Source organism: Piliocolobus tephrosceles, chromosome 15 (assembly GCF_002776525.5).
Source record: "Piliocolobus tephrosceles isolate RC106 chromosome 15, ASM277652v3, whole genome shotgun sequence".
NCBI classification, from domain to species: Eukaryota; Metazoa; Chordata; class Mammalia; order Primates; family Cercopithecidae; genus Piliocolobus; species Piliocolobus tephrosceles.
In genome coordinates, this window is record NC_045448.1 from 62,351,121 (window position 1) to 62,365,923 (window position 14,803).

The window sequence follows — 14,803 nt, forward strand, 5'->3', positions numbered from 1 at the left end:
ATATATATAAAGTTTAAAATATATATAAAGTTTAAAATATATATAAAGTTTATATATTATATATAGTTTAAAAATATATAGTTTATATATACATTCTTATATATAAAAATATAAGAAATATATATATTTCTTAAATGTATCTATATGTATGTGTATGTGTATATATATGTGTCTGTATATATACATACTTTTGCTTACAATATGTAGCAAGTTTTTTTTTTTTTTTGCGACGGAGTCTCGCTCTGTCGCCCAGGCTGGAGTGCAGTGGTGCGATCTCTGCTCACTGTAAGCTCCGCCTCCCGGGTTCACGCCATTCTCCTGCCTCAGCCTCCCAAGTAGCTGGGACTACAGGCGTCCGCCACCAGGCTTGGCTAATTTTTTGTATTTTTAGTAGAGACAGGGTTTCACCGTGTTAGCCAGGATGGTCTCGATCTCCTGACCTCGTGATCCGCCCACCTCGGCTTCCCAAAGTGTTGGGATTACAGGTGTGAGCCATTGTGCCTGGCCCGCAAGTTTTAACTTACATTAAGAAATGCATTCATTTTGTTTAACATTGAAGGCTTTTTTAAAAACAAACTTCTTTTTCTTCTCTAACCTTTTGATAAGCTGTGGCTAGAGTATTCTTTGAAATTAGTGAGCAAGATGGGAAATCGATTCTTTGGAGGTTTGGAAAATGGAGTAAAGTATTTGTTTTGGAACTTAATGATTATGAATTGTGCTGAAAGAAATAAATATGAGGAATATGGCTGGGAGATTCTAACAAGATCAGTATATTGTATTTAATACAAATAGTGTTGATTCAGCAGATCCCTCCAGTAACTATCATAGATCTTGCATGCCTGCTTTGTATCGAGCACTGTTTGTGCTAAAGATGCAACATTTTAAGTATAATGTTTTGTAGCTTGGGTACAGCAATATAATACAGCAATCCTCTACATCAACAAATCATCTTCTATGACACCATTTTTAATGTCTATTTAGTATTTCATTATACTGGTATTACTATATCATAATTTGCTTAACCAATTCTAGTATTGGACATTTAGATGTCTCCACATTTTTACTATTAAAGCAACTATATCTTTGTATCCAAATCTTTGCATAAATTGTTAATACTTTCTAGGATAAATCTCTAGAAATGGCATTCACTAGATCAAACAGTGTGTACATTTATACAGGTTCCTAATGTGTACATTTATACAGTTTCCTAATATGTGTACGCAAATTACCCTCCAGAAAGTTTGCACCAAGTTGCATTTCCAGTTTTCAGTCCTCTGCTCTAGAAGGAAAGGAATTAGAACCAGCAATCCATCTTTTTATATCAGGTTTATTTCTCTCACAGGCCAGCTTCCAGTGTTTTGCTGGAGCCCATCTCTCTTCACCTTCTCAGGTACCTCTCTGCCAATTTATCCTCTCTGTCTCCTTTCAGTATCAGTCCTCTCTCCTTTTCTCTCCCTCACCAGTGACTTTCATCTTCTAAATCTAATGGACAGCTTTTATTGACTCATCAGGATTTGACTTGAAACATTATTTTTCAAGACGAGAATTCAGAATGTTTAAGTTATTGTTATGTTTAGACATACTACTTTTCTCTCCTTCTCTGGTCAGTCCTCAGTCTCTTTGCTAGATTTCCCTCTTCTATTAGAATTCCTGAGAACTTGCTTCTGGGCTCTCTATTCACTTGCTCTGTTTATTCTTTCATTCTCATGCCCTTAAATGCCATCTGTGGTATGAGGTGAAGAGCCCCACATTTGTATCTCCAGCCCAGTCCTGATTTTTCAGACGTGGGTGTCTCCACTGGAGTCTTTCACAGGTATCTCACTCTTACTGTGTTCAAAACTGAACTCTTGATATTCTTCCAGATCTCTTTCAATTCTCTCCATTTCAGCAAATGTCTCAGATTCACTCATTTGCTCAAGCTGGATATCTTCTCTTTTCCTCCGTTCACAACATCTGCATCAGCAATCCTGTTGCTTTTGTCTCCAAAGTGTATCTTGAACCCATCCTTTCCTTTGTCTCCCCTGCTCCCTCTATAGCTCCAGCTACCATCATCCCTCACCTGCTCTATTGTGAGAATCAGTTTCCCTCCTTCCATTGTCTCTGGCTTCCTCTTAGTCGTTCTTGACACTCTAGCCAGTGTCAGGTTTTTTGTTTTTTTGTTTTGTTTTTTGAGATGGGATCTCACTCTGTTGCCCAGGCTGGAGTGCAGTGGTGCGATCACGGCTCATTGCAACTTCCACCTCCCGGGTTCAAGTGATTCTCCTGTCTCAGCCTTCTGAGTAGGTGGGATTACAGGTGTGTGCCACCACGCCCAGCTAATTTCTTTTTTCTTTTTTCTTTTTTTTTTAGTAGAGATAGAATTTCACCGTATTAGCTAGGATGGTCTTGATCTCCTGACCTCAAGCGATCAGCCCACCTCGGCCTCCCAAAGTGCTGAGATTACAGGTGTGAGCCACCGCGCCCGGTCCTTTTTTCTTCTTCTTCTTTTAAAGAGACTAGATTATGTCATTTCTTTGCCAAAAGGTATTTAAAGGGCTGACAGCCTGGGTGGGAGCTGCTTGTGGTAGGGTTTGAGGGTGATGGCCCTGGGTGGGGGCTGCTTGTGGTAGGGTTTGAGGGAGATGGCCCTGGGTGGGAGCTGCTTGTGGTAGGATTTGAGGGTGATGACTCTGGGTTGGAGTTGCTTGTGGTAAGGTTTGAGGGTGATGACCCTGACTGGGATTGAGGTGGCATTTCTTGCTTTTCCTGCTATGACTGTCAAAGCCTCATCCTCTCATCCTCATGAGAGGAAATAGAGAGCCTTGGAAGCCAACATTTCCGTCACAGAAAAAGTATATAGGGCCATGCAAGCCAACTGTAGCTGACTGTGCAGTCCTCCAGTACCTGCAGGCATTGACATTGCCTCAACTTTCCAATATGCCCAGGACAACAAAATTTACCATAAATCTTAGGTAAGGTGTCCTTAGTTAGACCCAGGGATGCATACAGAGTCCTTTGCAGTCAGTTCATTCACATAGAGAAGCAAGGCAACCAGGTGATCCTGCCAGAAAGTCTGGCGAATATGGTACCATCTCTTTCTCAGAATTGTATTATCCCTATGTGTTGCAAAATAGTCTTCTGTATATTTTGATTATAAGTTTCAAGCTTATTTTGCAGCACATAACAGGAATTTCTGTTGAAATTGGGCTGCTGACAACTTTTATGAATGCAAACAAAAGCATTGTCAGTCACGCTTTTCTAAGAGAAAGACTCTCAAAGATTTAGTGTGTTTGGTTATTGGTATTATTAGCATGATCTTCTGTTCTTCTGTATCATACCTTTTATTTTCAGTTGCGTCATTATACCTTTATTTTTTAAAAGCCTTCTTTGGACTTTTTGATGTACTTTGAATTGTTGGAATAACTGATTTCATTCTGAAATTTCTTTACATGAGTTTAAAATGCTTTATTTTATTGGGGACTTCTTTGATCATGCCTTTTAAATCTAAGGATTACTGTTATGTGCTTTTAGAAGATTTATGTTAGTATTACCAGATTTTTGTTCACATACCAGTTTGGTTTCATTACCTTATTGGCTATCTGGAGTCTAGTAATGTAACTGGATGGAATCTTGGGATATTAATCCTGGCTTTGCTCTACATCATTTAAAACTTTTGGCCTTTTTATGGACATCTGAGAACTTTCGGGTGGGTTTTATGAATATTTTTTACATGATCAAGTTATGGAGTTGCTTCCAGCAAGAGACCTTTTCAGATGTGGATGATATTTGTCCAGTATATCAAGCTGAATTTCAAAGCCTATTCTTAACTGTCAGTGTGTATTTTGTCAAGAATATGCTACCTTATGGTCTAACAGAGGGAAAACATGGATGGTTAATCTAAATCGCATATCACCCATTTCACTTAGGTTATAGTGACATCAGAATATGTGTGTATATATATTATATATATATATGCATCAGAATGGATTTTTCAGTTCTAGAAGTTAAGAAAAATGTTTCCACCAAATATTTTAGAATATTATAATGATGTTTAAGTATGTTGTACAATTTTTAAAAGATTAAATGAGTGAGAGGACCCTATGTTAAAAAATTCATGTTCAACCTAAGGTGTGTGTCAGCAACATTTATTCTATCTTGACAGATGATTGCATTGTTAAACTGTACATGTGTACTCTTGTGTTACCAAAACAACTGGGTAATTGGAACTAGGGATTTTAGAGGAAATTAGGTATTTTTTCCTGCAAGTGTTTTCAGAATAAAGGATATTTTTCATAATATTTAAGATACTTGTTATCTGAAAGTAGAATTTTCTTTAGCATTGGTATAATTCCCATCCTCACAAATTCTTAAGATTTTCGTAAACTTTGTAATTTAAATGAAAATTTTAAATGCTATGTTTTATGTGTAACAAATTTCTAAGCCAAGATTAATTTATTGAGATGACATTTTAATATTATTCTCTGTAGTATGGTTAGTGCCTTTTTAAGACATCTTTAGAGGTTTTCATTGCACTTTGGATAAAATCTAAAATTCTTATTTTCTACAAATACTTCGTAATTTTTCTTGTGCCTATCACTCCAGCCCTGTTTGATGCAATTTTCTCCCCTGTTCATCCACATAGGCCTTCTTAGATTTTGTCAAGGGCTCTAGGCGTCTACCTCAGAGCCTTTACATTGCTGTGTCCTAGCCTGGAATACTCCCCTTCTTTCTCTACCTTTCCTGGCTATCTCCAGTTTACCTCTCAGTCTCAGCTTAAATATCAATTCTTCTGATAGCCTTCCCTGGTTCCCCATCAATCTAAATTAAGTCACCTCTGCTACTATTTCTTATTATGCTTTCACATTCCCAGTTTATAGTTACATTTATGTGTGTGTGAGTATATATTTAATATTGGTCCCTCACATTGTAAGCTCTGAGGAGAAAGGGGAAATGGGGGAAATGACTGTTTTATCATTTTATATATAGAACCTTTTATAATGCATAGCACAGTGTACACATTCAATAAATATTTGATGAATGAATGAATAAATGAGTGAATATAAGATTCTGTGTAATCTAGCAAAAACCCATTTTCAAAGTCTATGCTGTTTTGATCCCTTGTAAGCTGTAGAGTTTGCAATCTGTAGGCCATAAATATTTCTATTTGTGGTCTTTTGGAAAGGCATAAAAAGCAGTGATGATTATTAATATATGTAATGTATGAGTAAACAATGTTGATTTATATATTTTGCTTTATTTTACCAGAATGTTTTTGCAAGGGATATGTGTTACTGTTTCTGTTTATACCATGAGAAAAATAGATCAGAATGAGGCATACTTAGAGAAATGATTAATACTGCCCAGGAATACAAAAAGAGTCAAAATCTTATAATATGTCACTTATGTTTATCATAGTAGTTTGTTTTGTTTTGTTTTAGATGATGCAAAATTGAGGGGCCTTGCAGCCCCCAGTAAGCTTTCTATGAATCAGACTCTTGAAGGTCATAGTGGTGAGTCATGCAATTTCTTTTAAGTCATGTTTGAGTGATATTTAGACATTTAGGAAGTTTCTACTTAATGCAGAAATGTCAACATTTTAAATAATGGTAATATTTAAAGTACAGATGCTCTTTGAGTTATGATGGGGATATGTTCCAGTAAACCCATTGTAAGTTGAAAATGCATTTAATACACCTAACCTACTGAACGTCATAGCTCTGCCTAGCTTACCTTAAATGTGCCCAGAAAACACTAGCCTACAGCTGGGCACAATCATCTGACATAAAGCCTATTTTATAATAAAATGTTGAATATTTTATGTAATTTATTGATTTCTATATTGAAAGTGAAAAACAGAGTAGTTGTATGGGCAATCGAAGTACGTTTTCTACTGAATGCGCATTGCATTCCCACCACTGAAAAGTCATTTAAGTAGTACCATTGTAAATTGGGAGCTGTTTGTAATCATTTCTGTTGAGACATAAGTAATACAGTGTAGAGTCATTCAACTTTTACGTGATTAAACAACATCTTAAATAAATCTAGAAGAACGTAGCTGTTATTTTATATATTGAAAATACTCCTGTCTATGGATGTTATATATATAATCCTTTTTAGAATCTGTCCTATGATTCCAGATTAAAGGAGACTGAAGAGACTGGGCGTAGTGGCTCACACCTATAGTTCAAGAACTGTGGGAGGCCAAAGTGGGAGGATTGCATGAGGCTAGGGTTTTGGAACCACCCTGGGCAACATAATGAGACCCTGTTTCTACAAAAAATAAAATAAAACTAACCAGGCGTGGCGCTGTGCGCCTGTAGTCCCAGGTACTCAGGAGGCTGAGGTGGGAGGATCCCTTGCGGTCAGGAGTTTGAGGCTGCAGTGAGCCACGATTGTGCCACTGCATTCCAGCCTTGGTGACAGGGCAAGATCTTGTCTCAAGAAAAAAAAAGACTAAAGATTGAGACGTATAACATACAAATGCATTGTATAATCCTAGATTGGATCTTGGAATGAGAAAAACAAGTGTCTATAAAGGACATTATTTAGACAATTGATAACATTTGTATATGGACTGTGAGTTAGATAATAGTATATCAGTGTTAAACTTCCTAATTTGTAATATGGTTATGGAAGAGAATGTTTTTATTTTTAGGACAGGTACACTAAAGTATTTAGGGATTAAAAACTTAAAAGTCATCAATTATTCACGTACCCTGGAGGTTTAAGATATGCTCAAGAGTGTTTTATCAATAGAATGGAAAACAGGGGTGAGGGGTTGGCAGAAGAGAGATTATGGGACATATCTACCAAAAATGATAAAAATTTCCTAAACAAGTACTTAATATTGTGTCCTTTGGACATCATTATTTTTGGGAGTCAGGCCAACCTGACTCCCAAAACCATGCTTGTATTTGTTTCTGTCATCAGGTATATGGTAGTTCTTGTAGCTCGCCATGATAGATGTCTTCACTGGGATGAAATAGGGATAGATATGAAAAACAGTATTATGCATTGTTATAGAAAATTAGTGATATCAATAACTGCATCCTATGAATAGGTTTTAAGGAATATTAAAGACTAGTTAGCTGTGCAGGAACCATATTGATTTTAACATGATCTTGGTGTTTATATAAAAATATAAATTTGAAATCAATTGTAACCTTTAAGTTTCTAAATTGTTTTATAATGTTCTAGGTTCTGTTCAAGTTGTTACATGGAATGAACAGTATCAGAAGTTGACTACCAGTGATGAAAATGGGCTTATCATTGTGTGGATGTTATATAAAGGTATACATTACTAGGAGAGCTTACTTAATTTTTCACATGTTGGCATCTAGCTTACAGTATTTGGATGGATAAATAACATCTCCAAAATAGACCTCTTTTACTAACAACAGGAGTTCATCCTGACTGCACAGTGGTAATATTTCTGGATTTATTGCTGCCTACTTTTCACTTTTTTTTTTTTTACTTTAACCCTATTATTAAGAAAGTGAATTAGGTGATCGTTGGCTATCTCCAAAATGAAGTTAGACTCTTAGCAGAAGAATAGCTTCTACCTGAGATAGCTCTTTTTCCTCCCCCAGATTTCCAATAAGAATTACTTCCTAGGTAGTTCCAGTTTATAATTACATTTATGTGTATGTAAGTGTGTATTTAATATTGGTCCCTGAGTAGACTGTAAGCTCTGAGGGGAAAGGGAAAATGACTGTTTGTTCATCGTTTTATGTGTAGAACCTTTTATAATACATAGCACAGTGTACACGTTCAATCAATGTTTGTTGAATGAATGAATAAATGAGTGGCTAGAGTTATCTCATAGATGAAAACACATTTAGTAAGAAGTCAAAGAGAATAATTCATTTCCTGCATGGGCCAGTTAGTTTCCTTTTCTTTTATGGATACAGATTTTATCTCAACTCTGACTACTGGTTCACGATTTGTGCCTCTTGTCTACAAGAGAAAGGGAGGGTAAAAGAAGGATTAACTTAGATATACCACTTTTACGAGAAAAACAGCTCATCGTACATGTTCTCCTGAGGCCTGTAGCCATCATCTTCAAAAGGGAAGGGTGCCTTGGTTCATGTGTGCTGCTTTGAAAAGTTTATGTATGCTGTTTTGAAAAGTTCCTGTGTGCTGTTTTAAATGGCAGGGCATACCATTTAAAAAGTCTTCACTAAAGATATGCTATAATACTTTATTTTTTTTAAAAAGTGTGTATATGTGTGTGTGTAGCGGATAGAATGTGAAAGTTCAGTGGATTGGAGTAAACTTTGTCTGTTTCCAAGGTAGGTCTTCAGGTCTTCTCTGGGTCTCAGTCTGGATTCTGTTAGCCTGCTCTGACCAGTTATTCCAAATTGCGTGATTATTTTCTTGGCTGCAGGCCAGAGTTTCCTATGTTGGTATGTCAAAAAGCCTTTAAGAAAAACAAAAACTGAATAACCTATTTTTTTTGCCTGTAATTTGGTTATGCTAAAAGACAAGTTACATCTCATTCCTACCCTGCATACAACTAGAATATTTTTGTCATTCAGCATTAGAGATGTGGTATCACTAATGTAATATAAACTGATTAGAATTTTTTCAAGCAGGCTTACTTCGGGTTTTACCTAATATGCTGTGTATTTTTTGGCTTTATTCTCTTTGTGATGGTAACTAATATGCTGTATTTAATATGCTCATAATTATTCATTGGAGAGTTTATGTGTACATATAAAGTTATTGTTACTTGGAGTTTTTTTCTTGGTTATGATCTGAACCATATTGTTCAAGTGGGAAAAGTTAGGCTTTCAGGAAAAGCAGTAGTTTTGGCTCTGAAAAAGCAAATTAAGTTTATTTTTTAATTGACAGAAAGAAAGAGACAGGGAAAGAAAGAAAGAGGAAACAAAGGATGGGCATTTATTATGTTTTCTGTGATAATCTTTGAAGCAGTTATCAGTTAAGCCCAAGTTAATTTTTCATTGTGTTTTTGTTGGATTTGGAAGCTTTATAGTTTAATGTCTCAGGTTGTAGAAAACTTTGCAGTTATTTATCCCATGGTGTACTTTATAGATTGCTTTCAATTTTTAAGTACTGTTTAATAGATGTGAAAGTTTTGACTTGTAATTTTTTAAATTTGTGAAAACAGGCTCTTGGTTTGAGGAGATGATCAACAATCGAAATAAATCAGTTGTTCGCAGTATGAGCTGGAATGCTGACGGACAGAAGATCTGCATTGTATATGAAGATGGGGCTGTGATTGTTGGTTCAGTGGATGGTAATGCATTGATTGGACATAGAACTAAGATCAATATCTGGCTGATAGTTTTCTTCTTTAGAGATTTAAGTTAGTTATCATATGTTAGCATTCTGATTGAAAAATAGACATAAAAAGAAAATATTTGATATACAATTTGATGACGTTCAAAAACTGTTCTTTGGTTTTAACCATCTGTTTTTATGTATATTCAAGGAAAAAATTCTGTTTTTTTATTTTCTACTGTGGCATTGAAAAAAGTGAATTAACTTTTTAGCATTATTTTAAACATGTCTGCCTCATTATGTAATTTCTCTTTATATTGGTTAGTCTGTACATATACGTAGACCTTAGTTTCAAAAAGTCTGTGGTCATTTTTATTAGAACTGAACATGTCATTGTTGGTTGTAGTTTATAGCCTTAAAAACCCACATTTTTCAGATTCTAGTAATAGATAAAACTGGGTCTTCTGAGAGTCTGCACCTTTGTTTTAATTTGAAACTCTGTAGATAAATAATATATTTTAAAATCATTTTTATTTTCTTTCTCGCGCGCGTGTGCGCTCTCTCTCTCTCTCTGTGTGTTTGTGTGTGTATGTGTAACTTCATGTATTCAACAAATGTTTCTGAGAGCCTATAAAGCAACAGCTATCATTTTAGGAACTAAGGGTACAGCAATGACCAGACCTAGATCAGGAGAGATGGATAAGTAACCAAGAAATTACAGTACCCTGTGATAAGCGCCAAGATGGGGAAAATACAGGAGCATGTAGAAGTGGCCACCTAATGCAGACTTGGAGGGATCAGAAAAGGCTTCCTGGAGGAAGTGATGCTGATGCTGAGGCATTAGCCACAAGGTAGATTGGTGTGTAGAATGTCTCAGCCCTAAGAAATAGCATTTGAGGAGGTCCAGAGGAGTTGCACTTAGCTATATTTGGGCCATTGAAAAAAGTTGATTATCAGTAGGGTATAATACTAAAGGTGAAGAGTAGTAGGCAGTGAATCTAGAGAGAGAAACAGAGGGCAGATCATGCAGATCATAATTTATATTAAGGTGTTTGGACTTAAGTCCAACAGCACTTGGGAGGCCAATGAAGAGTTTTAAGAATGGGAGCAATGTGATAAGATTGTTCCTTAGAAAAAGTTCTGTGCTACATATGAAGAATAGAGAAAGGAAAGAAAGATAATGGGCAGCTGTATCAGGAAACTACTCTGGCAATTCAGGTGAGAGATTATGGTGGATGGTAGCCATCCGGGTAATGACAAGGGAATGGAAGTAAGTAGATTTTAGACATACTCAGGAGGCAGAATAGTTAAGATTGGGGATGAGAGGATGGAAGTCCCCAGGGCAGTATCCAGAGTTTTAGCTTGGGCAGCTGGATGGATGGCAATGCCTTTCATTAAAATAGTGTGGAGAAAGAATGATTTTAAGGGAAAATTTCTCTTGGATATGTTGATTTTGTCATGCCATAGGCCATTCAAGTAAATCTATCCAGACCGTAGTTAGACATACATATCTGCAGCTCAAAAACATCTGTGCTGAACACAAAATTTTGGGAACCACCAGCATATGCATGGTAATTTAAACCATTGAAGTAGTTGAACAAAACTTAAGGGCATTTGTAGAGTTAAGAATCAGCAACATTTAGGCTGGGGATGGTGGCTTATGCCTATAGTCCCAGCACTCTGGGAGGCCAAGGCAGGAGGATTGCTTGAGCTCAGGAGTTTGAGACCAGCTTGGACAACATAGCAAGACCTTGTCTCTGCTGAAAATAAAAAAGCAAATTCTCTGGGTATGGTGGCACACTCCTGTAGTCCCAATCACTTGGGAGGCCAAAGTGGGAGGATTGCTTGAGCCTGAGAGGTTGAGGCTGCAGTGAGCCATGATCTTACCACTACACTCTAGCCTGGGCAACAGAGTGAGACCCTGTCCTGGGGAGGGGGGGAATCAGCAACATTTCAGGGATGGGCAGAAGAAGGATGTTGAAAAGTAGGAGTCTTAGAGATAAAGGAGTACATGGGCTAATGGCAGCAAAGAGAGTTCAAGAAGGAGGGAGTGGTAGAAAATAAATGTGTCAATTGGCTTTAGCAACAAGCCGTTAGTGACGTCCATGAAGGCAGTTTCTTTCTTTTTCTTAAACAACAGAAATTTATTTTCTCGGAGTTCTAGACTCTGGAAGTCCAAGATCAAGGTGTCAACAGGTTTGGTTTCTTCTTTTTTTATTTATTATTTTTATAGATTTAGGGGGTACAAGTGCAGGTTTGTTATATGGGTATATTGAATATTGGTGAGGTCTGGACTATTAGTATATAACCATCACCCAAATAGTGTATGTTGTAGGCAGTTTCAATGGAGTTGCGGGGCAGGAACCAGATTGGGAGGAGTTAAGGGTTGAGTGGGAGTTGAAGTGGAGACCATAGGTGTGAAGAACTCTTTCATGAAGTTTGATTGGGAAAGGAATGGTAGAAATAGGTAGTAGTTACAGGGGGAACTTGGGGTTAATAAAAGTGTTTATTTTATTTTATTTTATTTAAGCTGGTGGTTTCAAAGAGAAATAGATCTGCATGTGTTTAAATCCACATAAGAAAGGCCCTGGAGTGAAGAGTTTAATGAGAAAGAGAAAATGAGAGTAGTCAATAAAGGGAGATCTTTGCAAAGGTAGGAAGGGATTAGATCAGAGAATACGTAGAGGAATTAGCCTTAGACAGGGGACTGACTGGGGAAATACCTCTTCTTTTGTATTAGTGGGTAAAGCAGAAAGTGTAAGTGTGGATTCAGTTATGTTCTGAATTGTTGAAGATGGGAATTAGGAATTTGTTTTTTGGGTGCTTTTCTTTTCTTTCCAAAGTCGAAGATGGGCTCAACTGCTAATTGGGAGTGAGATCCAGCATCAGAGTTTAGAAGAAAGGGGAGAAAGTTTGAAACAGCTACTATTTCAAATGTCTTTTCAGGTATTTGGCACATATAGGTGCTCAGTAAATATTTATTGGCCAAATAAATTGAATGAATGCATGAATGCTGTGAAGAATTTGCAAGATCTTTAGGAAAACAAACATTTCGAAAGCAGTTGTTGGAGGATCATGGCATTGAACAACTTTTAATAATGTTTTGTTTTAGGCAATCGTATTTGGGGAAAAGACCTGAAGGGTAAACAGCTATCCCATGTAACATGGTCTGCGGACAGTAAAGTCTTACTTTTTGGAATGGCAAATGGGGAAATACACATTTATGATAATCAAGGAAATTTTATAGTAAGTATGTGTATCATCAGTCTTGTTTATATAATTTTATATGATCGTACATATCATTCATCTTTGTATGTACATTTATTTGTTATGATGGTTTGTGTAATTAAAGTCTTCAAGTCAGAATTTTTTTCTTTTTCCCAATCATCTAAATTTTTTTTTAATTAAATAAAATTTTGGTTTTCTCAAAGCAGATTAGTGCCACAAGTTAGAGTGTAACTTTTAGTTCCAATTTTTTTTGGTAGGTTGAAAGGACAAGATGTCAGTGCATTTAAGCAGAGGGATAATGAGTAGGACGATGTGCAGTTTAAGTTTTTTAAGTGTCTTCTGTTATCTGAAGCCAAAGTTTACATGTAGATACCAAAGGGTATTTTTGTAGCAAGCTACCAATGGTTGTTTGTAAAAAGAATCACAGACTTAAATGGTAAGTGAGAAAAATCAATCCCTGGAAAGAAGGTAAAACAGAATAGGATCAGTCAGCATAATCTGGAGAAAAATTCTGGCTTTGCAAGGTTTAGCTATAATCTATGATTACTGATGGGGCAGTTTTGTTTTTTAGCAAGGTTTAGGAGACTAAGTAAATCCACTCACTGGTGGAAGTAAAATAATGAACTTTTATATGATAGTTTGCTGTTTTCAAAGTACTTTCATATACTTGTTATTTGAGTCTCATAAAAACTCAGTGTTTTTTAATCCTCATTTTTTTTTTTTTTTTTTTTTGAGACGGGGTCTCGCTCTGCCGCCCAGGCTGGAGTGCAGTGGCTGGATCTCAGCTCACTGCGAGCTCTGCCTCCTGGGTTTATGCCATTCTCCTGCCTCAGCCTCCCGAGTAGCTGGGACTACAGGCGCCCGCCACCTCGCCCGACTAGTTTTTTGTATTTTTTAGTAGAGACGGGGTTTCACCGTGTTAGCCAGGATGGTCTCGATCTCCTGACCTCGTGATCCGCCCGTCTTGGCCTCCCAAAGTGCTGGGATTACAGGCTTGAGCCACCGCACCCGGCCAATCCTCATTTTTTACATGTGGGGAAAATGGACATTTAGGTGACTTGTCCATGGCCTGTATACCAGTAAAGTGATTAAGCTTTAATTTGCCACCTGATTTTTAGATTGTATTTTCAGCATTCTTTCTACAATACTCTATTGCGATTGTATGTATCTATACTGTTCTGTTTTAAAACGTAAAATATTAAATCTAGACAATTTTATTTAGATGAAAATGAAACTGAGTTGTTTGGTGAATGTCACTGGAGCTATCAGCATTGCTGGGATTCATTGGTACCATGGCACAGAAGGCTATGTGGAGCCTGATTGCCCTTGCCTTGCTGTTTGCTTCGACAATGGAAGATGCCAAATAATGAGACATGAGAATGACCAAAGTAAGGAATTTTTCTGTTTAAAACTTTTTTAAAATTTATTATTTTTTTTTCTTTTTGAGATAGAGTCTCACTCTGTCACCCAGGCTGGAGTGCAGTGGCACGATCTTGGCTCACTGCAACTTCTGCCTCCCGGGATCAAACGATTTTCCTACCTCAGCCTCCCGAGTAGCTGGGACTACAGGTGCATGCCACCACGTCTGACTGATGTTTTGTGTTTTTAGTAGAGATGGGGTTTCACCATGTTAGCCAGGATGGTCTCGATCTCCTGACCTCGTGATCCACCTGCCTCAGCCTCCCAAAGTGCTGGGATTACAGGCGTGAACCACTGTGCCTGGCCTCAATTTCTAATTTTTAACCTTTTTTTTTTTTTTTTTTTTTTGCGACAGGGTCTTGCTCTGTTGCCGAGGCTAGAGTGCAGTGGTGCATTTTTGGCTCACTGCAGCCTTGGCCTCCAGGGCTCCAGGGATTCTTCCATCTCAGCCTCCTGAGGAGCTGGGACCACAGGTGTGCACCACCACCCCTGGCTAATTTTTGTATTTTTCGTAGAGACAGAGTTTCGCCATGTTGCCCAGGCTGATCTTGAACTCCTGGACTCAAGTGATCCGCCCGCCTCAGCCTCCTAAAGTGTTGGGATTATAGACGTGAGCCATTGTACCCAGCCCTGTTTTTTTAAAAACGTGGAAAGTTTTAAAAGTATTTATAAGTTGTTGTTAAGAGTATAACATTCTGTAGGCTACGTCTTTTCCCACAGTGACCTCATTTTTCTCTTTTTGACTAGATCCCGTTTTGATTGACACTAGCATGTACGTAGTAGGCATCCAGTGGAACCACATGGGCAGTGTGTTAGCTGTGGCGGGCTTCCAGAAGGTGGCCACGCAGGACAAAGATGTGAACATTGTGCAGTTTTACACTCCATTTGGTGAGGTAAATGCATTCAAATTTGTTCTTCTTTCTTTCTATTTAAA

The 14,803-nt window shown here is 37.4% G+C and overlaps 1 protein-coding gene across 4 annotated transcripts in view; it reads left to right on the forward strand.

Moving 5' to 3' along the window:
- Positions 1-14,803, forward strand: part of WDR35 (WD repeat domain 35) — a 74,887-nt gene that overhangs the window by 3,548 nt on the left and 56,536 nt on the right. For all 4 annotated transcript variants that reach the window (XM_031934194.1, XM_031934195.1, XM_031934197.1 and 1 more), the window contains exons 3-8: positions 5,418-5,489; positions 7,177-7,269; positions 9,110-9,238; positions 12,335-12,468; positions 13,673-13,838; positions 14,617-14,762. In XM_031934194.1, the coding sequence (XP_031790054.1) occupies positions 5,418-5,489; positions 7,177-7,269; positions 9,110-9,238; positions 12,335-12,468; positions 13,673-13,838; positions 14,617-14,762 (740 nt within the window). The remainder of the gene's footprint in view (positions 1-5,417; positions 5,490-7,176; positions 7,270-9,109; positions 9,239-12,334; positions 12,469-13,672; positions 13,839-14,616; positions 14,763-14,803) is intronic.